Genomic DNA, 26,976 nt, shown 5'->3' with positions numbered 1-26,976 from the left:
GGTGTGACAGGAAGACCTCAGAAGACCTCTGCCTTGCAGCTGGACACACGTGGGCCCCAATCCCAGCTCAGCAGTGCCCCAGCTGTGTGGCCTTGGCAAAGCCCATGACCTCTCTGAGGCTCCATTTCCTCATCTGTAAAATGGGTCATGAAGAGGATTACTGAGCTAGGTGCCTAACTTCTGGCCCAGCCAGAGACGCAGGGAGAGAGCCACAAACAGCAGGCAAAGCGGACCGCTCCTCCTGAAACACCAGCCCATTCCCTGCATCCTCCACAGCTCGGCATGTCCCAATCCAGCCACCCAGAGCCCAGCTGCCTTGGGTCACAGGGAGCGAAGGGCAGGAAGAAGCTGCTTTTGAGGGACGAGGTAGGATTCAGGCCACTTTCTCTGCCCGGGTCGCTGGCCCTGCAGGCTGTATGTGAGGGGATGGGGCCCGGACCCCAGCCTCGCCACCCCCCCGGCCAGGTGAGATACAGTCGCATCTGGCAGGAACCAGGCCCTGCCGGAGCAAGCCCGCACTTGGTAAATGTGGAGGGAATGAGCCCATTGTGGCCAAAATCGAGCCTGCCTGAAAATAATCAGCTGGGGCTGAGCGAGCTGGGAGGACAGGAGAGCTCCTTGTTTTGTTGTGGAAAACTCAGGGGAAAATAACATAGAAACTCCCCTGGGGCTGACGGCCAGGGCAGGGACGGTCTTCCCTCCATTGGCCTGACTCAAGAACCCGTTTACTGGGGCGCCTGGGTGGCTCAGCCGGTTGAGGGTCCGACTTCGGCTCGGGTCATCATCTCACGGTTCGTGGGTTCTAGCCCCGCGTTGGGCTCTTGTGCTGACAGCTCAGAGCCTGGAGCCTGTTTCAGATTTTGTGTTTCCCTCTCTCTCTGACCCTCCCCTGTTCATGCTCTCTCTCTCTCAGAAATAAATAAAACATTAAAAATTTAAAAAAAAAAAAAAAGAACCCATTTACTGAGGGCCCACTCTTCCACTCCAGGGCAGATGTCACGGATCACAGTGACCCTGGCCACTAGGCCCGGTGAGACCTCAGAACTCCCCCCACATAGTGTGGCAGGCAGCCTGTCCCGTCAGCAGGCATATGGCTTAGGGAAGGGAAGCCTGGCGACAGCCCTGCACACACCATCCCATTCATCCTTCCAGATGCCCCCGGAATCAGCTGGCACCGTCCCCATCTTAGAGATGAGGATATGAAGGCTTGTGGAGGGGAATGGACTTGCCCTGGGTCTCGCTGTTCCTAAGTGTCAAAGGTGGAATATAAACCCACATCTGGCAGGCTCGAAGCCCCGTTCTTTCCACTGCCCCTGAGAAGTGCCCCCTGAACTAGGGCTCTTGGCCTGCCACCAGCATCACTGTCACCCCAAGCCTCGTACCCCGAGTGTACTTGGTCTTCCCTGATGGTCTGGACACCAGGACCCCCACATACAGCAGCCAGGGACGTCAGCAAGCTGAGCCTCTAACTTTCAGCACAAGCCGATTCTGGCCATTCACCTCTCTTTGCAGGGGTGCCTGCCGGCCTGCCCTCTGCCCTCCCAGGCTCTGGTATCCACCGTAGCCATCAGACATTTCTGAGCCCGGAAGGTGAAGCTGAAAGACTTCCAGGCACACATGGACAGCAGCCCCATTCCCAGTGCCTGGCAATGCCCTGGCTGGACGCTCCTGCTGGCCAGTCTAAATGTTTATGTCTGCCAGGGTAGTGGCTGGGATGGATTTATTTAGCTTTGGAGTGCAGAGCGTTTTTGAACATAAACTGTCCAGTTAGGCCCCCCAGAATGGCTGGGATACCCAGGCTTTCCTCTCCGCCCCTGGCCCCACAAAGCTGGAAGCCCAGCAGGGCCCTGGAAAAGCCCTGGACTGACGGGCACGGAGATGAGACAACCAATTAACTGGGGAATGTAACAGGGCGTCCCCAGATACAGGAAGAAAAAAAGAAGAAATTCAGTGTACATACCAGACTGGATTCTCTGCGAGGTGGAGGCCTGGTCCTTAGGTTTGGGGAACCTAGAAGAAGAAACATGGTTTCAGAGATCTCAGCCAGAAAACAGGCAACATGACTGGAGCCTGGTGTGGCTGCCCCCGATCCTGGGAGGTTCCTGGCTCTGTCCCACACTCAGGTAGGACCCATGTGCTCTACAGTTTCTCTAAAGTGTGGCACCATAGCTTCCTCATGGAACCTTGGCTGTGTTTCTGGGGAATCCATGAACCCCCTAAAATGATGTGCACATTTCAAAATGTATAGACCTAGAGGCATTTTTCAGAAAAAAAGGTAAATAGCTCCATCAGATTTTGAAATTTAGGAGCAGAGACCATGTCTATTTTTCGCTCAGTACCAAATCCTTAGCAGCTAGCACAATGCCAGGCCAGAGTGGGTGCCCAAAAAACATTTCCCGATCGACAGCCCGAAAGGTTTCAAGCACAAGGGCTAACTTAGTGACAAGTTCAGAACTAAACTAAAAAAAACAGCTTTCCTGCAGATTTTAAGGCCGCCTGGACATAAACAGAGGATAGTTTAGCTTTCACTCGAACATGCTGTCAGGCCAGAGGTGCCTAGATTTGGAGACGGCCAGCTAGCTGGGTTTCTCCTTTACGAATGCCCTTACAACTGCTTGTGGAGAGGCACATTCCTTTCAAGTCTTTTAGGTTTCTAGTAACTGGCAGGAGGCGATAGGGAAGGAGGGGTAAGGCCAAGGAAGATGTCCTATGGGCTGTCACTCTCTAAAGCAGCCTTGCACAAGGGAGCCACATTTCACAGCCTGGGGGATCCACTGATCTGCCCAGTGACCATTCCTGGCTCTCTTCTAGGGAAGGAGGGAATGCCATCAGCTTATATACTCACATATTTTATCTCCGGTGTAAGAGTTGTGACAAACTAGTGCCTTGCCTACTTGTAATTAGCATGAAACAAGTTCAGAGAGTGAGGCTAGGGTAGGGGGTCAGTCTAGATCTCAAGAAGAAAATGATACGGGGGTCCTATACACCCCTCTGGCTTTCCTTGCACCCTGTAACCACTTTGTAATGAGCTGTGCAGTGAGGATGCAGGGGTCAGGGAGGCACTTACTGATCTGGGCCCTCTGAGGGGCAATCCTGGCCACAGCTGGTGAGCCCTGGGCCAGCTTGGAGACGCTCCTCTCAGGGACGCCCAGGGCGCTGCCATTGGAGGCGTTGCACAGGATGGGCAGGCTGATCTCCTTCTTGGCAATGGGGACCTCAGGGCCCTCGCCTTCAGCTGGTGGAGTCTCCTTATCCCCTGACGCCTTCTTGTTCAGCAGGTTGCTGATCTCCATGATGTTCCCGATGATCTCCACTGGGCCCGCCAGATTCTTCTTGCGTGCCGGCAGCTCATCCTTGGCTTTCTTCAGGTAGGATGCTGGCGCCCAGCCCTCTTTGCCCAGGTACCTGGGATAGGGGATGGGACATGATGTCACTTGAGCACTGCTACCTGACCTCACTCCCCAGGCTCCATCTGGCCTGGCCCAGCTGAGCTTTCCCCAGCGTGTTTTGCAAGGCACCTGGCAATCTCCCTACTCTGGAGAGAAGCGGAACAGAGGGCAGGTGGAAAAGACACCTGGGATACCAGTTTTTCCTCTCTCCTTGCTCTTTGCCTGATCCCTCCTGGTGTGGGCTCTCGTTCTCTGCAAAGTCAGGCAAATGTGAGACATCAGGATTAGAAGATTCCTCAGACTGAGTTGCCCAAAAAGTAGACTTGACAATGGCTTGCTACCTCATGACATAGAGGATGATTCTAAAAATTTTTAATGTTTTATTTCTGAGAGAGAGAGAGAGATCAGGAGAGGGTCTGAGAGAGAGGGAGACACAGAATCTGAAGCAGGCTCCAGGCTCTGAGCTAGATGTCAGCACAGAGCCCAATGCGGGGCTTGAATCCACAAACCATGAGATCATGAGCTGAGCCGAAGACGCGCTTAACTGACTGAGCCACCCAGGGGCCCCAGAGGGTGATTCTAGAGATAAGAGCAAGTGTGAATGTGGTATATTAGGTAGATGCCCTCTGGCAAAAGGGAAGGGATATCAGAGAGGTGAACAGGTAGCTCAAGTAAGAGGAGTTAGGAACCCCCAATTCTGGTCTTGAGTCCCTCAGTAAGCCCCTACCCTGGAGCTCAATTTTTTCTCTCTTTTGCAAACTGCAGGGATAGAGTGGGGTTTTTTTTTGTATCCAGAAAGATAGACCAGTCAAGACCAACTAGGAAGGTGTTTATAAAGAAGAGTGACCAAAGGGGTAAGGTATGGGTGCTGAGAGGGTAGCAGATAGATCAAGTTCGCAGAACAAGTCCACAAACAGACTGATGCCTGGGGGCGCCTGGATGGCTCAGTCAGTTAAGTGTCTGACTCAGTTTTAGCTCAGGTCATGATCTCATGGTTTTGGGAGTTCGAGCCCTGCCCTGGGCTCTGTGCTGACAGCACAGAACCTACTTGGGATTCTCTCTCTCTCCCACTCTCTCTGCCCTTCCCCTGCTTGTGCTTTCTCTGTCTCTCTCAAGATAAATAAATAAACTTAAAAAAAGTTAAACGAAATTAGTGGGGGTAAGAATGAGTTTTCAATAACCGATTTGGAGAGGACTGCTTACCCAATTAGGAAAAGTAAGTGAAACCTTGGCCTCACACCATAGAGCAAAATAAAAAATGTAAGTTGTAAATACTTGCTTAATCTTGGGGACTGAGGAAATCTTTCTAAATAGGGCTCCAAAAGCCAAAACCATAAATGGAAAGATGAAAACCACGTGACTGGATAAAATGAAAACCTTTGGTATGGCACAACAAAACCAAAATGAAACAAAGCAAAATGAAAACAAAATCAGAACCCATAAACAAGAAAAAAAGACAAATGGCAGGGCTGACTTAATTTGAGGTGACTTGATGACTTCTGAAAACAAGCTTTTCCCTTTTCTCCCCATGGTGCCAAGAGCTTCTACCCAAGCCCACTAGGAGCTTACCTCTCAGTCCACCAGTTGCACTGTCCCTGTTTGCCTCCTGGAGCACATCTGGCTCTTTGCAATGGCTCCTCTGTGCCAGAGGTCTGCCAATCCCCTTCCTCTACCTTCCTGATCTGACCCTGTTCTTGGGTGCCCATTAGGTGGGAGAAACAGGAACGTGAAAGCTAAGGTTTCTATCAACATGCCTGAGCTTTGCTGGAAAGCCTAGGTAGGAGGTGGCTTCTTATGTTCACACCACTGAAAAGCGCAGGCAGGCTGTCCAAGGTCACCTGTCTGGCCCCATTTGGGGCATGGAAGGCAGACATCAGTTACATGGATATAAGTCAAGGGGCTGGCCTGCCCTCCTAAGGTAATGGGTACAGAGAGAAGCACAGCAATTTCAGGAGTGGATGGCAGCATCTAGTAAAGATGCCTAATCTTATACATGAGCCAAGAACCAAGGGTCAGCAAAGCAAAGCAAAGCAAAGCAAAGCAAAGCAAAGCAAAGCAAAGCAGAGGGCCACACAGCTAGCTGCTGGCAGCACCTGGCCCAGAATCTAGGGCTCCCGCATCTCCAAGAAAAGAAGAGCCTGCTGGCTAGTGCAGGTGTTGTTCTGTGAGAACAGTGGGGAGATGGGGAGCAGGGTCTCATGGGCGTGATGGTCAGGGCTGCTCACTGCCCTGAGTGCTCCCACGTCAAGCCCTGCTGTGGTCCTCTGCTGTTACATGGATAAAATTAGATCCCAGGCAGAGATGCAGGGGAATCAGGAGCGGCTGTGTGTGTCTGGGTCCCACTCGGCTCACATCTGCTTTCCAGCTCTGGAGCACGGAATGACTCCAGAGGGAAGCAACTGGAAAAGAAGGGATGGGGAGAGAGGGAGGGTATGTGTGTGTGAGGGGAGAAGAAAGACAGGAAATGAGGATCAACACAGAGCCTGGAATGTTGGGAAATGGCATATTTAAGGGGGTGTCTGGCAGCCTTCTTAAGGTGGAGTTTTTGTAGGATTTTCTCATTTGAAGCTCCCACTAGCTAAAGGGTTAGGCCATGGGGACAAGAGTTGACTAAAAGAGACGGCTCAGAGTAACCTTGTTGATCATTTTAAGAAACTAGAAAAAACCCAACAGCCTTGTAGATAACCTCCAGGAGAGTGGTTTCGGTTACCAGCCTGCCTTAGAATGTTTGCTGGCCCTCTTGTGTAGACTCATGGTTGCTGGATTTTGGGGTTGGGTCTACTTTCTTAGAGTGAAAGTCTAGGGGCAGTGACCTTGGGAAACACACATCCAGGCACACAGTCCTGTCCCACCTAATAGAGCAGTAAGGAACACCTTAGCCTTCCTGACTGGTATGCGTGAGGCCAAGGGCAGGGGCAGCTATGTCTTGTCAGGTTACATTAAGGCTGAATCCCACGTGGACAATGACCTCATCCTACCTGTCAGCATAGCCCAATCTTAACACCATGGCGGTCTGAGATACGGTCTCCTGAGGGCCCATGTCACTTGGGTCAGTCCTGTCCCCACTGTGGGGGACAGATCAGAGCTCCTGCCCAGGGTGGATAAGGGGTTCCCAGGTGTGATGGGCTGGGGAAGTGCTCCCAGAGCCCACAGATACAAGACTATCTCTGTCATTTGCACTACGGGAAGGGAAGAGAGAAACTGGGTGAAATCACCACAGCAGAGTCACTTCCAAAGGACCCAAAAACATTTCCTGTGAACAAGGCCCCCCAGAAGGTGATGTCTGGCCTCAGAGCCCCAGGACAGAGGGGACCGGAGAGCAGGACTTGGTAGGGAAGAGGTGAGTGAAGCCCACAGGGTTTAGCTGGCTTCTAGAGCTGCCAAGTAAGCCCTCTCCACTCCCCATTTTCCCAAATGGGTTTCTCAGTTGGGAAACGTAATTGGGTCTTGCAAGAGGGAGGGGCAGAAGGAAGAGGCCTTTGAACTAGGCCTGAGCTCAGACCTCATTTCTGCCCTGGCTCTTGCAAGGGTGTGAGCCAGCCCTGCAGAGTGGAAAAGCTGCCAGTGTTGAGCTGTGGGCAGCAGGGGCTGCCCATTGGGACCTCAGCAAGGCCTGTGGACGCCAGCCCTTTGGGTGGCCTGAGCTATAGAGCGCATCAGGCAGCCAAGGCCAAACACAGAAAACCAAATTCAGATGTGCAGGACCCTCATGGCAGACGCATGGGAAGGGACTGCACCACGGCCTGGAAGCTGAGCTGGGGCCCCTGTGCCTCACTGGCCACAACTCTGCCTCTGCTTTACATGCCCCGAGAGAGAAGTTGTGAGATGAACATGCCGTTCGAGCTGTTCAACCGTGCAGGGTCGAAGCAGCCAAGCCCGGGCTGTGGGCGCAAAGCTGCCATCAGTATCGCCCTGCCAGCTGGCACCCACGGCCACTCTGCTGCCCAGGGCCGGGGTGGCAGAGGTATCTCTTTCTTCTGCTGAGGCGCCTACCTGATGTACCACCAGCCCTCTAAGTTCTTCCGGATCACTTCCACAGTGACGCCCTTCTCAAAGCCAATCTCGTCCTTGCTCTGGCTGGTGTAAGGCTGTACGGTGACGTACTTCTCCTCTGTGGAGGTGGATGAAGCAACAAGGCAGAGTTATTTGAGGCTGGAGCACAGGTCCCCCTTCCTGTCTTTCCTCCCCCTGGCCTGGCTGGGCTTAGCTGGTTGCTTCACTGCTGCTCCCGGCGTGTGCAGACGCTGGCCAGGGCCCCAGGCAGCTCGGCTAAGCCCTGGCAGCAGAGTTGGCTCTCTCAGCCCAGTAACAGCACTGAGGGAGCTGGGGTCTGGAATCTTCAGGGCCCCAAAGCTCTCTGGCCTAAGGGCACAGTTAGGGGGTACCTGCCCCTATGGGGCCTGAGTCAGGAAGACACTAGGATGTCTGGAGGTGCCACGCATGCCTTCCCCTTCCCTGAACGTGCGGTGCCTCCATCCATGCCCCAGACTTGTTCTCGTGTGTTCTACGTGTGTTTTAAGACAAGGATCTGGTGGCCAAATGGTCAGCAGTGATGCTGAGCTGGGAAACAGCAGGGGCCCCCGGAGCCCAGGGTGGGCCAGTATGCCTGGGAAGGAGGCACCTTATGGGAACTCAGAAAAAGCCTGGGAGGGCAGGTATGGGGACGCCAGGCCGTTCCTGTCTTCCTAGATCTCTTCAGCCTCTCTGCTGGTGGGGGCCCTGCGGCCTCTGATGGGTCCTTGCTCAGGCTTGCAGGCGGATGCTTCCCCTGTGTCTGCCAGGGCCAGGTGGACTCACGGCTGGCTGGCCAGCCACCCTGTTTCCCCAGAGGAACGCTCAAGTCTCAGGAAGGAACACACATCCCCATCTTCACCCTCTGGGAGAAGAGGGGCAGACCTAGACAGAACTGGCCACACCCTTTAGGAAGGTCACCCTGAACTCATGCTGTCCCCTCCAGCCTGTGCCTGGTACACAGGAGGGGCTCCAAAAGCACTAGGCAGTGCAATGACGAAGGGCAAGGCTATGTGAGCAGGGGCACCATGTGCAAGGCTTTCTATGAGCTCAGAATAGCAGGTCTATTCTGAGTTTCTAAGACACCTATCCCACTCGTCCTAGCTCCCAACTATGATAGTACCTCCTGGACTCCTCAGGGGGACCCCGATGGGCAGCCTGCCTGAGCCTGTGGCAGCAGTGGGGGAGGGGGATGGCTGCCACCCTGAGAGAAGGGCCATCTGTTCACTTGGGAGGATCAGGGGCCTGTCTGCAGCCCTGTGCTGGGCCAAGATAGCCAGTCCCCCTAGGATGGAGGTGGCTGCCCTGCTAGCTGAGGGGCGCTAGCCAAGTCTGAGAGGCTGCCAAAGGCAAAAGGTAGGTGACCCACTGGAGCCTCCGCCATTCTTCGGCATGCGCTTCTCAACGGCAAGCTTTTCCCAGATGCAGAGGCCTTTCTCACCATCGAGTAAGTCCTGGAAGCTTTCAGATTCCCATCCAGCCACGCTGAGGAGAGCTGCCAAGACTGCCTGAGAACCTTGTGCAGCCAGATTGTGACTCGGGCCTTTGAGAAGTTCAATGTGCTACAGTCCAGCCCTCCACTCTCCTGCCTGCTCCTGGTCCCACTCCATGTTCCAGCGGGGCACGGTAAATCCTGGCCCGGGCTGTGGCCGGAGGGGCAGCGCCAGGCCCCAGGGATGTGGGGCTCTGAGGTTAGGGTGAGGAGAGGCCTGGGCTCCACATTTTGCCTGCGTTCAGCTGGGCTATTTTTAAAAGCCTGTGGTTCCAGCAGGAAGCCATCATTAACGTTTTCCTAGGCAAAGTTGCTTTTGCAGGGAAAACTTACAGTCCTTCTCTTAGGAAGGTCAGAGGCGCGCTGCCCTACTGCAGGGCAGTAAACAGGGCCTAAACCGTGACCCGTGGGCTCGGGCTCTGGGGCTGTCGGGTCCAAGCAGCAGCCTCTGCAGCCCCTGGCGTGCACATGGAGGGCACAGCACCAAGGGCCAAGTAAGTGCCCTGCTTCCCCAGGGCCCTGTCAGAGAAGGCAGAACCAAGCACCAAGCTTCCCTAGTGAAGCCAAACTGCTCCTTCAAAAGGCCCTGTTCTCGGCAGCCCTCGGGCTGACATGAACACAGAGGTCTGGGAGTTTATGCGCGCAGAAAAAGATCTGGCTGGCTTCGAGGCTTGGCCTGCCCTGGCACCGTGTGGGTCCCAGGTGATGCGCACTCAGAGGGCAACTCTTCCAACTGGTCTGTGTGGGGGTCGACTCTCCTGCCATGGCCGGCCCAGGTGGCGGAGGCGAGCATTACCTCCGCGTAGACATGCGCCATATAACTGTCAGGTTCCTGGCTTCCCTGAGGGAGAGGCAGAGCCGGCCCCTCTACTCGACCAGGGCCACATCCCCACCTGGGGGTGGGGATGGCCAACCAGTCAGGATGCCCAGACAGACAGAAATGGTCTCAGGGGGTGGGGGGTAGGGGCTGAGTCATCCAGGTTGCCTGGGGTCTCCAGAAGAGACTTTTAGGAATCAGAGTTTAGGAATCAAAGGGGAAGGGGGCACTTCAGGGCTTCTGGGAAGCACTGAGGCTGTGGTCACTCTGATGTGTCGTCAAAGGTGGGTGGCAACTTTGCCCTAGGGAGGGCTGACCAGGCCGCCCACCGGGTGGGTGGGTGGCTGGTTGGGGGAGGTGGACAGGCCTGTTTTGGTTTTGGAGGCGGGGTCTGGAGAACCCTGCAGTTTCCAAACCACAGACGCCTCCTCTTTCAAATGCTTTCCCCTCCGTCAGCAGTCTCCCTGGCTCCCCTCCCGGCCCCCACAACCTACCCAACCCCACCAAGAGGCCTTCTGATTCCAAAGGCCTGGTTCGCGAAAGGGCTGGGGAGCGGAGGCCCCAGGGAAGCAGTGCTTCTCTCTTGTCTAGTTATATATGACCCGCTGCCTGTTTCCCCCCATTGGCTCCACTGTTTTCTCCCAGCCAGCTTTGTGCAAGTTTTTCTTGGCTGCCTGATTTAACTTAGCCCTGACTTGACTTAGGGCTAAGACTGGGAAATGATGTTGTTTAGGTCTCTTATTTGAGGTGGGGGGGGGGAGGGAGGGAGAGGGAGAGGTGGGCTTTTCCTCATTTACATATTGTGTAAGTGTAGATGTCCACAGAATCGTGCATCTCGCCGGGCACGTGTGTCCACATATGCCACCGTGTGTAACTGAGTACGCTGCCTGCACCCATGCGGTGTAAGGGGCTACACATGAGACTGTAGATGAAGCTATGTGTGTCCTCGTGTCCTCGGTGGCGCTGCAGAGACGAACATATGATGTGGCCAGAGCAGCTGATGCATCTGCGACTGTAAACGTCTATGTGGAACGTTCTGCGTGTGGCTGCACGAGTGGAATTATGTGTGTGACTGGCTGTGTGCACCAGGGACCATGGATGTGCAGCTGAGCGGGGGCCCGGAGGTGATAGTGTACTGCTGTGCACGGGTGGTAGTGCTTCGTCACTTGTAAGTGTCCGTGAGCTTATGGAGACTGAGTTTTGTGTGGGGTTCAGTGTAGGATGATGGTGTTTGGAGCAGATGCTGGAGGGGATGGGGGAAGGCCAAGCTTTTGTCTCTGCTGTTTTTCCAGGCCAGCGGCCTGCTCTCCTCTGCTGCCAAGGCTCAGGGCTGTGTCCCAGGCTGGCCCCCCAGCAATACTGCTCCACCCCTCCTAGTTCTAGGGTGCCCTTGCTCCACAGTCAAGCTTGTTCTTGCTGTTTCCATGGCTTGGCCTCCTGCCCCGCACCTTGGGGCCCAACCCTTGTTCCACCCCCGGGATGCGCTGGGCTCCCACAGCCGATGCACCGAGTGTGATGCTGCACCAGCCACAGGCGGTGGCCACCTCAGCGTCCAGGCTCGCTGCCACCTGGGGCTTGGGGCAGATACCGAAACATGGCCTCAGAGTTGTTCAGGAACAAACTTTGGGGGGGTGGGGTGATACTCATGGGGCAGCCCTGCTATTCGAGAGGCCAGTGCTCATCATAGGCCCTTCCAGCCTTGTTCTGGGGACACATGAGAAATGGACCTCTGCTGGCCGGTGGGCTCTGGAGATGAGGGGCTTGTTCAGAGGCTCACCTCTTATCTCCCTACTCCCAAGCTCCTGGATGTTGGAAAGGCCCTGAACCTGCCAATGTCTTCGTTCCTGATCAGCCTAGGTGGCAGGCCAGGGGCCTCCCTGGAACACTGACGCAGCCCCTCACAGAGTGCCGATGTTGGAAGCTCTTGGCTGAACCCAACACTGCCTTCAGAGCTGGTTGGGGCTGCAACCCAGGACTAGCCTGGGCTGGCTTTTGCTCCCCCTCTAGTTTCCCTAGAGCTAGCTGAAGAAGGAGGGCTGTGGGCTGGCCCTTCTTCCTACTCTGTCCCTAAATAATTGCTGGAACAGCTTTGGCCGATGGAGCACCTCCTCAGAGGAAGGGGGCACTGGAGAGTGGGGGCAAGTGGGACAGCCTGTGCAGAGATCCGCCCCCCCCAGTTCTCCTCATCTGCAGCTTCCAGGGCAAATGTGGCCTTTCTTAGTCCAGCTGCCCCCACAATCACATCCTGAGTCCCAGGACCCCACCCCCAGGATGGTGGCAGAAGCCAGAGCCGCCCCCAATTCCGAATGATCCCAGTTCCCAGGTAGCCCCCTTTGACCTCCTCCCCGATGCCCCCCAGCTGCAGAAGGTGAGAGAAAGTCTGGCTGTTGAATCTGGGTGAGGAGGCTAAGTGGCAGAGAGGAGCAGAGCTCAGAGAGGAGGGGAGGTGTTAGCCAGTGAGGAGAGGGAGAGGGGGAGGCGCGGCAGCTGCGGGTCAGGAGAAGCCGGCTCCCAGTCACCTCGGCTGTGCTGCCTGTTGACCATCCCGCCCAGGGTCCACCGGCGATCCAGACGCCGCAGATGGGCCTTGCGTCTCTTGGACACTGGTGTGGGAGATGGCAATGGAACACGCGGCCGACGGAACCGGCGGAGAGAATGGAGATGAGGATGAGATGGGAGGAGGCGGGGGGGCGGTTCCGGGAGGGAAGGTTCACACTCCCAGGGCATCATCGCCAGGGCCAAGGCCCAGCAGCATGCATCTGCTGGCCGGGGGGTGGTGCGGGGGGGAGATAGATCTGCCCAGCGACACGGGGCAAACTCCACCAAAGCCAAACCATGTGAGTTATACCCCTAAGACCCAGAGGGGCTAAGAACTTAGAATGCTAGCATCTGAAGAGGGTCCTGGGTCCCAGGCTGGCACAAAGAATGGCCCTCCCAGGCAGCCCCAGGGAAAGATTGCTGCTTCCACCATGGCTGGGCAGTGACGGTTCCCAGGAGGGTATGGGGCCCACCACCACACCACCCATCTGTTGGCTACCCGCTCACTCACCATGTCCTGCTTGTGAGCCTAAGGCCACGAGCCAGGCACTGTATGCACCAGGAGAGACGTAGGGGTCCTTTGTCATGGGGCTCCCAGTTCCTACCATCTTGGGGGTACCTGTCTTCGCTCTCTCAGCCCTTCCCGGGGCCTAGCACAGGGCCGGACAGGCGGCCGAGCACTAGGAAACATTGTGGAGTGAAGTGCACACGGGGATGGATGCCCCAGGCCTTGGTTCTGCTCCTTCGCTGCACACCACCCAACAGATTTCTGGCAACAGGGCACCTGCCGCCCAGCTTCTCCATGCTGCAGACCCCTTTCGTCCAGCCCACCCCCTCTGTCTGCTATGGCCCGGCCCCCAAAGCCCTCTGCCTTCCTATGGGATGCCAGACGCTTGGCCAGGGCTGCAGGGCACCAAGTGGCCCCCTGCAGAAGCTGGGTGTCAGACTGCTCAAGTCTGGGGGCAACAGGTTGGCGGAGTCAAAGGAAAACAGTCCAGACACACCTGAGCCAAACCCCAACAAAGCCTCTGAGGAAGAATTTGCTTTTCTCGAGGCAGGAATGGGGACTTGTTTGAGCTGCTTCTCAGAAGCAGGAGGCCTGGACAAAAGGTTGGAGGTATGGATTCAGTTGAGGCCTCACTGCCAGGTTCCTGGGTCGCCTAGGGGCAGGCATGCTCTGTCCTTCGCTAAGCCTGTTTCATCATGTCTTTGGGGTTGACATCTGCGCTGGCCTGAGAGGAGACAAGGGACTGAACGGGCTACAGGGAAAAGAAACGAGCTCCTGTGTGAGGCCAGACAGGGAAGGGCCCTGACAGCTGACCTCCCTGGCAGGTTGTTCAGTGGCCTCCCTGTGGGCAGAGGAAGCCTCAGAGATGCTCAGGCCGGGGGCCACCTGAGCAGTGAGTGTTACTTCCCCACTTGAAACCATGCACAAGGGCCATCTTGCTGAAGCCTCACAAAAGCCCTGTACCTTCAGCACTATCTCCACGTTAGAAACAGGACACCAGAGGCATGGGAACGTTAAGAAACCCCTGGAGTCACACGCCGAAGTGTCAGGGCAACACATGAATGTAGCCCAGACTCTAGGCCCTCTGATGTTCCTCCCCCTTGGCCCTGCACCCCTTAGCCTGCAAACGACGGGGAAGCCCACGTAAGAGGCTGGTGCCAATGCGAACCCACTAGGGAGGGAGGCAGGTCAGCGTCAGTGGCTGCAGGGTACGGGGGAACAGGCAGAGACTCAGATTCTGGTGTTGGCTCTGCCCTGAACTGAGGGCTCTGTGGAGGTGACACCTCTATGGGCCTCCATGTCCCTACTACCTCTGAGAGGCAACGGACCCAATGGTTCACTAAAGTACTTTTCCCGGGTTGGGCTTGGCCCTCATCATCATCAGTGGGTAAGAGGGTCTTCAACCTCCACCCCAGCCCTCCTACTTCCTACTACTAACATTTTAGGATGCGAGCATATGCCAGAATGCCTAATAACAGAAATAAACCCAAACAGCCAACTGTCTTTTTTTCCCCCCAAAGCAATGAAACATGAGTTGTTAGGGAAGATTTAATGGGATGAAGGCTTCCAGGTTTCTGTCCAAGGGCTTAGAGACCTATGATGGAATGGCAATAGGCCTGGAGTAGAGGGGACCAGGGTGGGCTAAGTGTCTCAGTCACATGGCCGTGCATACAGAGAGACTGGTGGACACACCACAGATACTGGGGACCTGGGCTGGGGTGCTGAGCCCTGAGCTCTCCTGTTGAGCTGTGCAGAGATGCCCAAGATGTGATGATGAAGTTCACTGCTGTCCAAATGTTGCCAGGGGTCCTGGCACACAGGTTCTATCAAAAGGATGCTAAGGCATCTATCTGAAAGATGGTCACCCTGAACGCACATGCACGCACACACAAACACTTCTGAATGCAGAGTCTGCACTGGCTGCCCCGCTGATCCTTATTCCGTCAAGGTCAAAACCCTCTACAACCTGCCCCTGCTTGTTTTGTGCAAAGCATCTGCTCTCTCTTCAAACCAGGCTGCCGCGTGTGTGCACACAACTCCCTGGCTCCTTCCGGCCCTAGGACCTTCCCTGCCTATTCAGTGTCTGTCCTCCATCTCCTGACATCTGTGCTGACAGTCCTGGCATCGCCTTTTCAGGTGGGACTCACACACACCCTCTCAGAACTGCTGACGAGCACAATGCGTCATGTGTGGGCAGAGGGCGCAGTGGTCAAGACCACCAGCAAAGGAGACTGACCGAGGCTCAAGCTTGACAAGGACAAGCATGTAGCTAAATGTCTTGAAGGCTCAGTTCCTGCATCTGGAAAAAGGGGATTATATCAGGGCCTCCTAGGGTGGTGGCGAAGGCTCTTAAAGTACCAGGGCCGACATCTGGGAGGGAATAACACTTCACTAGACACTCTAGGGATTGCTGTTTCTGGGATGACCCCAGAATGTGGAACTGGGTAGGAGGCAAGGCCTGGTGACTGCAGATACACTACAGCAGAGCCAGCTCGGGGGCTAAATCCCTCCACCACTGCAGAGGTGCAACGGAACTGGCGATGAGACTGGGCGCGGGCTCAGCCCCAGGGTTCAAGGAGTAGCCAGGAAGGACTGGGTGCCCAGCCTGAACCTGCAAGCCCTTCCCGATGGAGCCTCATCCCTGGAAACCTGTCACAAGGTAGACATGCACCGCAGGGGCTGCAGCACTGGTCAGGGGACTGAAATAAAGCATTTACATGGGAGGAAGGGTGGGGCTCCAACCGCCTGCCGAGGAACTGACATTTGGGGCAAGGATGAATAAGGAGCTAGTGCTTGCTTGGCAGACTGCTTATTTTGGCCCGGGCAGCATGGAATGGAGGGTGTGTATGTGGTGGGCAGGCCTGGAGGTGGCCTGAGCCCCGGGTGGCAGGACTCCATCCCCCTGGCTGTCAGTTGTGCCCATTTGGACCATCCTCACTGACCATTAGGGCAAGCACTCCCGTTGCCAGGACACAGGGGGTTTGGAAGTTCTTAGGAGCAGAGCAGCCAGGAATTGGGGGTGGCTCGGAATCACTGGGCTCAGGCAGCCTGCTCTGGAGAATACCTAAGTCCACAGATAGGCTGAACAGGTCAGTGCTGGCCTGGGGTGGGGGGAGGGGCAGGCTCTCTGAAATGCAGGGAGAAAACCCCAGAAAAACTTCACGAGGCCAGGGCTAATCAGAGGGGCTAGTGGTGTAAGGGCCACCTTGTGGTTCCTGCTACACTGAGAAATGACTCAAAGGCTTGTTCTCTGTGTCTGAACTGTTGGCCAGGATAACAGATAGCCAGAGCAGAGGCCTATGAACAGACATACACAGCAAAAGTTGTGTGCACACAGCCTGCTGGGGTCATCCCTGTGGCAGAGAGCACACTGTGGGGTCGGGGAGGCAAAGGTGGGTCTCTGTGGGGTCCCCCACGGGAACCAAGGGCTTCTACAGGGAAAGAGAGCTTTGGAGTTCAGTCCTAAGACTATTCTTGCCAGTCTCTGCCCTAAAGTTGCCAAAGTCAGAGATTACACTCCAGGGAAATTTCCCCTCTAATATGAGCCCCATGCAGGGCCAACAGGGGCAAACCTGGAAAAGGTAAGCTCATGGGCTCGCTTCAGTGAGATGGGGTCCCAAGGGCTGGCACATGGCCCAACTCACTTTAGGGGTTTTGATGAATTTAGGAAGAAGAGTGGGAAATGAGTTCACTCCAAGCGCCAGGAATGGAGTGGGTACCAATCTCTGAGGATTTGGAGGCAGCCCACACCTTGCATGTGCCTCATTATTTGCCCCGCCCCCTGAACCTGCAGGCCCTTACCTTCCCCAGTCTTAGAGGTGTTGATGTCTGAGTCATCCCGAGTACCATTCTGGGCCTCCAGGTAGGTGGCCGGGACCCAGCCCTGCTCCTCCGAGGTGCTCACAAACCACCAGCCTGCAGAAGGGACAAGAGAGAACGCAGTCATTAGGGCCCAGTGGGATAGGGTGGCGGCAGTGGGGGCAGGGCAGAGAGCCAGACAGCCTGGGCACCAGGCAAACACCTGGCTTGAGTCCAGCCTTGAGAGGCCTGTCCCTCACTAAGCAGAAACCACACATTCCAAGAGGAGGGCCCAAGGGACAGTGATCCCTACTTCCACAAATGCTTGATGAAAACATTTAACAGTAAAAGTGAAATAAGGATATGTCAAATGTGTGAAGTTGCCTTGTGGGAAAGGCCAAGGAAGCTCTGTGGCTGGGAGTTTGGCTGCTCTCTGCTTTCAAAGGTATTCAGAGATAAATGCCTCACAGACACCTTCTGATGGTCACTGGCTCCGTCACGGGTCCACGGGTTTGCACATTTGTGCTACTCACGGCTGCCTTGAAGTGTGTTGACACGTCAATCATACTAAGTGGGCACCACACCCTTGAGCAACCCTTGGCAGTCACGGCCAAATGATAAGAGTCTTTCTCGTTCGTTGGTTCATTAATTTATCATTTAAACAAACGTTGACTGAGCCAAGTACTCTGAGCACCTGGGTCTTAGGACTCCACTAACTCCATCAGTCCTATCTCAGAAGATACGCTTCACACAACCTTGTCTTTGCCCCCATCCCATTCCGATCCCTCTCTACCCCCAAAGCAATATGGCACTGATTCCCTTTTTTGTCTGTGACAGAGCTCACCATTTCCAAATATGGACTGTTCCCTGTCAAGAGACCCAGCGCTTCTCCCTGGGTAGCACTGAGGCCCTGTCACTGCCCACAACAGGGAGCAGCTGTCCGAGTAGGGGGGGACAGTGGAAGCCTCCCAGGTGCTCCCAGGTGGAGGGGGCTGCTGAGAGCTGCTGTGATCATGGAGAGGGACAAAGGAAAACCATGCTACCACAGCATAGGACATCGGCACCCAGAGCTACCTCCCAGGTCTTCCACAAGGTCTCCATTGCCCCGTGTGACGGGCCTAGGATAGCAAACAGCCTGTGATCTAGTCTCGAATGTCCACTGCACCCCACCCTCTCCAGAGTTCCACAGCACTCTGCCTGCAGCTCTGCGAAGCCCATGACACATGGTGACATCTGTATGGCACCATAATGATGGATGCGTGTCATTACGCGCTCATCCACAGGGCACCAAGTGTGAACCCTACTATAAACCATGGATCTGAGGGATTAGGATGTGTCCGTGCAGGTTCATCCACATCTGTACCACTCTGATGGGGGAGGCTGTGTGAGGGAAGCATGTGCGAAACCTCTGTATCTTCAGTTCAATTTTGCTGTAGGTCTAAAACTACTCTTAAAAAACAAAACAAACAAAAAAACCAGTTGCAACAAACAGGAAAAAGCCTTGGATGAGGAATCTCTGAGGAATCTCCTTGAGCTATTTGGCTCAAGGGCCTTCCTTAGTTGGGTCACTGTCATCCCTCCGGAACCCAGGTTGGATGCCTTCCCTCCCTCTGCCAGAGTCTGTCTTTCCCCGGAGTGGGATGGAGTGAGCCATCACGCCCACAGCCACTTGCACCTTCTGGGCCACTGAGCAGGCTCCCTGGAGCAGCAATGCCATCCTCCCAGAAGCCCCGGCCATTGTGGTATGGTTGCTTCCAAGACTGTGGCTGGTGGAGGCCCCAAAGAAGCCAGAAGGCATGGACATGCAGGGGTCTTTTCCCCTTCTCTCAGCTTCTGGGGGAGCACTCTCTGGAACCCCAGTAGTCTCTGCCAAGAAGCACTGTCCCTGGATGTTCTTCCAGAGTCTGGCTGGAGGGCATGGAACAAGACTCCCATCTCATGGGGATTTCTACCATCAAGGTGGTTCTGCCTCCTTGACCACAGTGGTGGGCACACCTGGTCAATCATTTTCTGACTGATTTGTTATCTCCCTGGACACTGTAACGGTTCTGGGGCTTTCTCTAGAACTGACAGGGGTACTTGGGCGATCTGAACACTAAGTACCATGTAAACCAGGGACCACAAAGGTATATGGGAAGAGATGGCCTGAGAGTTAAGTCACTAAATCAGCAGCAAAGTTGAGAGCTGGAGAAAGTCCCAGACTTCATACCTGGGTTCCAGGTATGCTAAAGTTAGGCCAGCTGTCAGACTAATAAGTGAGCCAGTGACCTTATGTGCTGTTTAACCAACCCGGGGTGGGTTTCAGTCACTGACTGTCCTCACTAATGCCATACCTACTCAGCAACCACCAAAGTTCATGACTGAATGTCTACCATCGTGAGTCAAGTCTGGAGATGAAGCTCAAGTCCACTGACCACCTGCCACCACAGACCTCAGCAGGTAAGGACAGAGCCTTCCAAGCCACTCTGGGTAAGCAGCACCACCCCCAAATTCCTGCTCACCGAGATAACCTCCAAGAGCCTTAAAGAACAGTCACCATAATTCTCAATTTGGAGTCACTTCTGCGAGGGTCTTGAAGGCCAAGGCTCTCACATGATCCCCAGGTCCAAGCCAAAAATACACAGGTTTTGGCTCCCATACCTCAAGACCCTCAGCAACCTGACCACCCCCCAAAGCCAAGCCAAATCCCAGGAAGTATCCTAAAGGCTTGCCCTTAAAGGGGAGCTCTGCTTCCCAGGAAAGGGTTTCCCCAGGATGGGCCTGGGCTGGAGCCAGGGATTTTACAGTCATTGGGAAAACATGGGGACGTGCCCAGAGGAACAGTGGAGCTTGGAAGCATGTGTCTTGGTGAGGGTTTGCTAAGACCCCTCCATGCCCAACCCCTCCCAGCCCTTTTCTATACCAAGGTGTGCCACTGACAACCCCAGCCTCTGAAACAATCACTTCTGTCCCCACTGGGAGAATATCCCCTCATTCCTTTGTGTGAGTCTATGACTTCCTAGAAAAGCAGGCAACTTGGTGGTCTCCTGGATGGCCAGGGTCACTGTCTTCTAAGCCTTCTATTTCTGGAATTTGGGCTCCAAAGTCATCCTCAGGAGAGGCAAAGGAGGTAAGCCCCTCTGTGGATACTGGGAGGGCTAGGGTTGGGGGAGGGGGAGATTTTCTTCATCAGTCTCATCCAAGCCTGTCTTGTATTCATCTGGTGTGAAGTGAGTCCATCAGCTTGCGGATGGATATCCTGTTCTCTCCCTCTCCCCCTATGGCCATATTGGGGACCAGCCCCTGCATGGGCCTTTCCCCTTGGATCCAAGGCCCTCAGAATCCCAGGGCTCAGGTCTCTTTTTTGCTGGTGGTATTGTCTCCCCTACCCTTATTTCACCCTTTGGGATCCTGTGTACATCCTGCGCTCTCATTTTCTCCAGGAGCTAGGGTCCCTGCCGATTTTGCTGGGAACACTGGCCTGAGTTCCACTACAGCCCAGATATGTGCAGAGCTAGGCTGAGTGGCTCCCAGTCTCACGTCCCTCCGGCCTCAGGACCTGCAGAGAAGAGCCTCTTGCTGGCGAGGCCGTGGGCACCTCCACTGAACAAAGGACAGGCTCAAACACTGCCCAGGTGAGCATGGATGCCCAGTTCCATGCAGACCTCCCGGGATCCCTGGCACGAGGCGCACAGTTGAGTCTCCGGGGGAGGCTCCCTGGACCTGAGCCCACCCACAGCTGCTGACAACCTCTCCCAGATGCCAGCACCTCAGACGTCAGTTGCTGTAACCGGGGCTCCTGCTGCTCCACCAAGGAGCAATTAGAGCCTGAACCCCTGGGGGGTAGCCCAGCTTGCCAAGAGGGCTGTCATCAGCCAGCCCTGTGGGGCTCCCAGGCTCACCTCCAGTGCCCATGGTATCCTCTTTTCTGCAGAGGCTGAGTGTGTGGGCTGCAAGTGGGGGTAGGTATGGACAAGGCTTTGTATTTCTGAGTGCATGGGAGGTGGGATAGGGCCATGTACACATCTGTGTGGGTGCATGTGCACACGGAACAAAGATGTGTGTACATCTGATATACGTGATGATGATTATGGTCAGGTCCTAACTTTACATACGTTATTTAATCTTCAAGAATCTTGTGAAGTGTTACTGTCGTCATCATCCACACTTTACAGATGAGGAAAAGGAGGCAAATATAGATCACGATTAGGAAGACACAGAGGTGACCTCAAGCGCAGGCTCCAGGAACCATATTCTTAACTACCACACAAGTGGATAAAAGGAATTTAACTGTTGTCTGCACAAGGGGAGAGGTGACTCCTTGAGAACATGTATTCCCAAACGCCACTACGTCACACATGTACCTGTACGTCCATATTGCTCAGTATGTGCTCTGCACACGGACACCATGGTGCAGGGCTGTGTGCGCTTCAACGTCTATGTGTACAGCTGAGGGTCCTCTGGAAGTAGAGGGTAATGTTTAGGGATATAGGGTCAGAAAGACTCAAATTCAGGTCCTGGTTTGCTGCTTCCTAGCTGTGTGATCTTTGACAAATTAGTAAACCTTTCTGAGCCTCAGTCTCCTCTCCCTGATAAGGGAGTCATTAATCCAGCTTACCTCGATAATTGAGGCATTCTTGTTGAAGCGCATAAATGAGGTATAAGTAGCTTAGCTTAGGGCCTAGCACAGAGTAGGAGGGTCAAAACCTTGAGGTGTTGCCAACATGATGGTGATTGTTTGGCATTCACCTTGGTGAACACAGTCAGCACCCGTGCCAGGTCATGTCTTTGCCCGCAGAGTATATCAGGAGATCCTCAATCTAGCTTGGTAAATGGACCTGGATGTGTGTGTGTGTCCCCATGCAATCTGCGGAGTTTGAGGACGACCTTCAAGGGTTCCGGGGGGAAGCAAGGAGCCATGTTGCACAACACGGCTTGCTCTTTCCTTAGCTAATGCCATTTGTGATAGCAAGCATGATGGGAAATAGGGTCAGAAGGGAGATGTCTGTGGGCAGTTTCCCGCCTTGTCTTACATGTGTTGGGGTTATCTTCAGTCTGGCTCCTGTCCTTCAGCTCACACGGTCTTCCAGGACAGATTCCTACAGCTTCCTGTCTTCTGTCCTAGTGCCTATGCAAGTCCTCCCCAACTGATCTCCAAACCCCAGAAGCGTCCAGAGCATCGACCCCACAGTTCACAGCTGTTTGTGCACTTGTTGAGACTTTAAGTACCACATTTGCCTGGTCTCTAGGGCAGAACTGAGCTTGCAGCAAACAGCCAGGCAGATGGGGAAACACAGGTACAGAGCCTAAGTGCTGGAGCCAAACATCTGACTTTGAATCCCATCTCGGCCACTTCCACACTCTGTGGCCTCAGGGAAGGGACTTAAGCTGTAAAGTCAGTCTTGCAGGCTAGTGTGAGGATGGGTAAGATAAGGAACAATGCACAGGCTCTGGCACAGTAGGTGCCCAGTAAGCGGAAGCTACGAGCTTTACTGAGGAACAAATATGTGGGAGAGGTTAGGTGGCCAGCACTCACAGATGCTCAAGGACCAGTCTGAGTTACTCTGCATTTTTCATGTCCCTAGAAGATGCGTCCAACCTCCAAGCTGGCCTCTGTTAGCCTTCCTCTCAGCCTTCATTCTCGGGAGAGAAAATGTAATGAGGTTTTATTAAAGGACTTCTTGCTGCACTGACAAAGTGGCCACAGCTGTGCTCAGATGGGGACGGCTGTCCTGATCGGCTGCCAGACCTGGCCTATTCCTGAGAAGTCAGCCCTGTTTCTAGGCAGAAGGAAGCAAGCTCTTTTTTAGGAGGGGGATGGGGGGTGCAGAGAACTTGGTGAAACAGGAAATGGTGGGGAAAACTCAAGGGGCCTGGGCTGGCTAGGAGACCCCTGAGCATACCACTGGCGGCCACGCTCCAGCACATCTTCCTACTCTACATGCCTCCAAGCTAGGATGCCGCCCTGGCAGGGGGCAGGACAGCAGCCACCAAGCCCGCTGTTTGGAGTGGGAAGCTGCAAACCACTGCAGAGGGGCCCTGAGAAAGGAGCCCACACATGCTGGATGTGCAGGAGAAACCTTCGTTCTGGGGGCTGCAGGTGAAGACAGAGAAGACGTCTGGGAGAATCCCTAGGTGGCCAGTCCACTGAATGCTGCCTGGGCCTGGTGGCTCCTTCTGTGAGGACTACATCTCCACAGCACCAGAAGAATGTAATTCAGCCAGGCTGGCCAAAAGCCCTCTGCAGGAGGCAAAGGCCCAGAAAGAACAGCATTGGCACTTGTCACAGCAGCCAACCCTCCTTGTGGGCCTCAGTAAGAACCCGCTCCGCAATGGTCTGGGGGCTAAGTGGGGGCACCCTGGTCAGGACCTCCAGCTCAGGGCAGGAAGGGGGACCACGCATCCTAGGTGGGGAAGGGGTCACCAGCCCCAAGAGGGAAAAGCTTAAGCCCAGAAGCCAGACCCTCCCTTTTTTCAGGCCAAGTGTAATCTTCGGCTGTTGGGCCAATTTCAAAGCCCTCTAAAAGGCACTCTAACTGGGGCTTGGCAATGCTGGCATTGCGGGAAGGATGGAAAGGGTGGAGAGGAAACTGAGACACACAGAGGGACAGAGTGGGGGGACAGACAGAAGATGGGGATGGGGGCCTTAGCATCTCCAGGAGGGGGCTAAGCCTGGCCAAAGGCAGCAGGAAGTGACGGGCACTCTCAGGCCACTGTTGTCCCTGGGGTGACCAGGCCACAAAGGCCTCCTTAATGAGAGAGGATAATGAGCTCATTAGGGCTAGAGGAGGCCAGCTGCACACAATTAGAATGTTAATAAAAAGTCTTCTGAGGTCACAGCTCAGCCTAGGACAAAACAGCTGGTGGGTGAGGGGGACCCTGCTACTTCCTCTCCCTCTGAAGTTCCCCCACTCCGTTCTTCAAGGTATAGTCCTCCATGAGGCCTTCCCTGACTCCTCCATCCCCATGACCCTGCCCACCCCAGGATTCTGCCCACACGCACTTCTTAGTGCCTCTCCCAAGACCTCAGTTTGGATCCTGGCTTTGCCATATCCTAGCTGGTGACCTGGAACAGGTTGCTGGGCTGCCTAGACCCTCATCATACCAGGACAACATGAGCTGCCCACAGGGCTGCTTGACATCAGGGACACACAGTGTCCTCCATGACCAAGTGCCTTCTGAGCACCTGGTACGTGCAGTGCATTCCAGGCCTGGGGACACTGTAGAGGACACATAAGCAGGCCTCAGGCTCTCTTTCCCACCTCCCCCCTGCACTGCACACACAATGGGCCCAAGTACAGCCCTGGTGCTGAGGCGAGCAGGAGGGGCCAGACTCCAACCCAGCAGTCCTGGGCACATACTCATGGGGAACAGGCAGGAAGAGATTCAGAGTTTGGAGTCTGGGAGAGCCCAGCAGCCTTTAGGTTACTTCCAGGCCTTGCCTTTTTCTTCTTCTTTCCTCCAGGTCCTTCGTGTGGTCTGAGACCAGTTAAGGCAGGGCCGAGCACCTATGGAGTGCTAATGTATGCCTAGACCTAAGAAAAGGGAATGGGTGTCCAGGTGGAGAAGCATGGGGGGATGGAGCCAGGAATGGCAGAGGCACAGTCCCAGGCTTCAAACACCTGCCTCAGACTCTGGACCCTTTGTTCAAGCATTTCTGTGTTCCTCTCTTGCAGTGGTTGGAGGAGGGGAGGGGGGTGAGGATCTGTGAAGTCCTGAAGCTGGGAGGGGGCGGGGGTGGAGTGCTGAGAAGGGGAAGGGGGCCGAAGGGAGCCTGGCCAGGCACTTATGACCACACCGCCCACCTGGCCGCACCTCACCTGGCACAAAGTTGGGCCCTAAGGGGCTACTTCTGCCCTGGATCCCTTTCCCTGACCCTGGGGCAGATGTGAGGTTTCTACCTGAGAGGGACCGGGGACACTGGAAAGGCTGGCTTCCCCTAATCATGCTGTGCCTTTAAGAACAACGAAAGGCGGCCCACCCTCAGCCAGGCCTCCCCTGGTCAGAAAGCTCTGTCACTGAGGCCTCTTGCCAAGACACACTCCAGCTCCCAGCACGCGGGCTCCTCGGTCCAAAGCAAACAGGAGCGGGTAGGGGCTCCCCTAGTCTTTCCCAGTGCACCCCCTGCCTTCCTGCCCAACCCATTCTTCTTGCTCCACCTCTGGCACCTATCACTGCTCTGCTGCCCACAGCCTCACCTTCCCCCAGATGGGGGCTTTCAGGCCACCAGGGCCCCAGAACCTTCCCTGGGTGCCTGAGGCCTGGATTCCAAGACCATTAGCACAGGCTGCTACGTCAGTTTGGAAGGCTCTGTGGAGGCCATGGCAAGAAGACAGCGAGAACTGGGCTGTTGCCACCCCTCCCCCAACCCGGGTGCAGTCTGCTCACCTCACTGGATGGGCCCAGAAGGCTGAGGCTATGGCTGAGGCACCCAGGGGAAACCCTGACCACTGAACATTCACAGGCACAGAGGGGGCACAGGATGAAAACGATAGGCAGGTAAGAATCACGGTTTTCAGCAAGGGCTCTAGAGCCAGGTTGCCTGGGTTTCAATCCCAGCTCTCCTACTAACTAGCTATTTGAATTTGGGCAACTGCCTCAATTTCCTCCTCTATAAAATGGACCTATAGTAGTACTTCTATCTCCCCGTGTTATAGGGAGTATAGGAATTAACCCACAAGAAGAGTTCAGGGTAGTGCCTGGTTCCCAGCAAGGCTTCCCAAAGAGCTATTGTTAAAGGTGAAGTGTAAGACACAGGGATTTTTTAAGGAAGGAATCACGACCTCAGTGCCCCTCAATGGCTAGTGCTAGGGCTGCACAGGGAGGCAGGGTCTGGAGTCTCAAGAAGAGAGTCTCTTGATGTCACTGTCACTTGGTTCTGACCTTAGCAGGTCTTTTTTTTTTTTTTTTAAGTTTATTTATTTACTTATTTATTTAGGGAGAGTGAGCATGCATGTGCATGAGAGCAGGGGAGGGGTAGAGAAAGTAGGAGGGAGAGAATCCCAAGCAGGCTCTGGGCTGGAGCTCCCAACTGTGAGATCATGTCGGCAGGTCTCTATGGAAAGCTGGGTCTGGTTCTGCGTCTGGCATGCACGGGGGTGAGGGGCAAGGTGAAGTAGAGAATACAAGATGGCACAAGGCCCTTCCAGGAACAGCGGAGCAGGGTGACCCAGACAGCCCGTGGTTGCTACAGTGCTTGCTGAAGGAACCACAAACATCAGAGAAGAAACTGAGTAGCCAGGGAAGAAGTGAACCTTGGATCGAATCTGGAGTGGAGCGGAGGGGAGGGGAGGAAAGACAGCAAACTGATTGGCGGAACAGGACACAGTGATGGGAGTACTTGTGGCCCAACTCAGTAATGCACATGATGCCCCATGATGGGGATCTTGCCAGGTGAACCTGAGAGGGATACTCCCCTTCAATGTCACAGGGAGGTGTGAGCTTCTGAGAATCACATCAGGAAGGTTAAAGCCTCCCAAGTGAATGCCTGAAATAATGCTAAGGATAATAAAAGGGGCGTTCCCCTGATGTTCCAGGCAAGAGCTAAGTGGAGAGAGACAGCGAGGGTGTGGTGCCATGAGACCTGAATAAGCTGGGTGGGGGTCTGCTGGACTCCTGGCTGTGGCTCGGTATTTTCTCTCAGGAAGAAGAGTGCCCACCCTGAAAAGTGTTGACTGAGAGGGTGGTGGGCAAATGGACCCAGGGCGGGTACGGGGGCAGCACTGAGAGGCTGCCCTCCACAAGCTCTCATTACCTAGTAGTGGGAAAAGATCAGGAGAGCACTTGACAGAGAGCCTGCTGGGCCCCCACATCCGCAGTCCTAGAAGATGTGGACTTAGAAGCATGGCCAGAGGACACAGCACGGGCAGAAGTGCCAACTTCCAAGGAAGAGGGTAAATCCCAGAGATGGGCAAGCTCAAGGCCGGTCCTGATTGGACTCCTCGAGGAGAGCCTGAAAGGAGTTCTGAGCATTCCCAAGGCAGTGCCGAGCAGAAGACACAACAGGAAGGAAGGGGGCCAGACCACGCTGGATCCTGATAACGAGTGAGCCGCTAGCCCGGCGGGTCTGGGATGTGTCACAGCTGAGCCATCTGGGCCTTGGGGTTCCCTGGGGGCTGTGTTTCTACACTGAGCGATTAGAAGGCGAGAGCTGACCACTTTCAAAGAGGGTGTGATGATTTGCTGGTTACAAACCAGAGGGGTTTCTGCCGGGAGCCTGTCCCACTGAATGTTTTAATCAGTCCTGAGACGAAGACAGAGGGCTGAGCAGGCGGCACCACCTCATTTACTGAAAGCTGTGCCGGGAACCCTTCACCCCTCCCACCCACCCACACGGGTCTGAACAGATAATGACAGATCAACTGGGACAAGATGAAAAGGGGTGAACAGACCACAGAACATGGCTTAGTACAGTGATCTTATAATTTACTGTGCAAACTTTCTG

At 54.9% G+C, this 26,976-nt stretch overlaps 1 protein-coding gene across 3 annotated transcripts in view; it reads right to left on the bottom strand.

Annotated features, from left to right (window-relative positions):
* The window catches only part of SH3PXD2A (SH3 and PX domains 2A), a 239,107-nt gene that overhangs the window by 12,680 nt on the left and 199,451 nt on the right, over positions 1-26,976 (bottom strand). For all 3 annotated transcript variants that reach the window (XR_005530468.1, XM_039243944.1, XM_039243943.1), the window contains 5 exons: positions 16,557-16,670; positions 12,229-12,312; positions 7,383-7,500; positions 3,068-3,405; positions 1,961-2,010 (listed from right to left, as the gene is read on the bottom strand). Coding sequence is in view for 2 of the 3 variants with exons in the window: in XM_039243944.1 (XP_039099875.1) it covers positions 1,961-2,010; positions 3,068-3,405; positions 7,383-7,500; positions 12,229-12,312; positions 16,557-16,670 (704 nt within the window). In the remaining variant the exon portion in view is untranslated. The remainder of the gene's footprint in view (positions 1-1,960; positions 2,011-3,067; positions 3,406-7,382; positions 7,501-12,228; positions 12,313-16,556; positions 16,671-26,976) is intronic.

The sequence above is a fragment of the Hyaena hyaena genome, unplaced genomic scaffold, assembly GCF_003009895.1.
Source record: "Hyaena hyaena isolate Hyena2069 unplaced genomic scaffold, ASM300989v1 scaffold_233, whole genome shotgun sequence".
Lineage (NCBI taxonomy): Eukaryota > Metazoa > Chordata > Mammalia > Carnivora > Hyaenidae > Hyaena > Hyaena hyaena.
The sequence above is the reverse complement of the archived record's forward strand: the minus strand, read 5'-3'. Positions and strand labels throughout refer to the sequence as shown.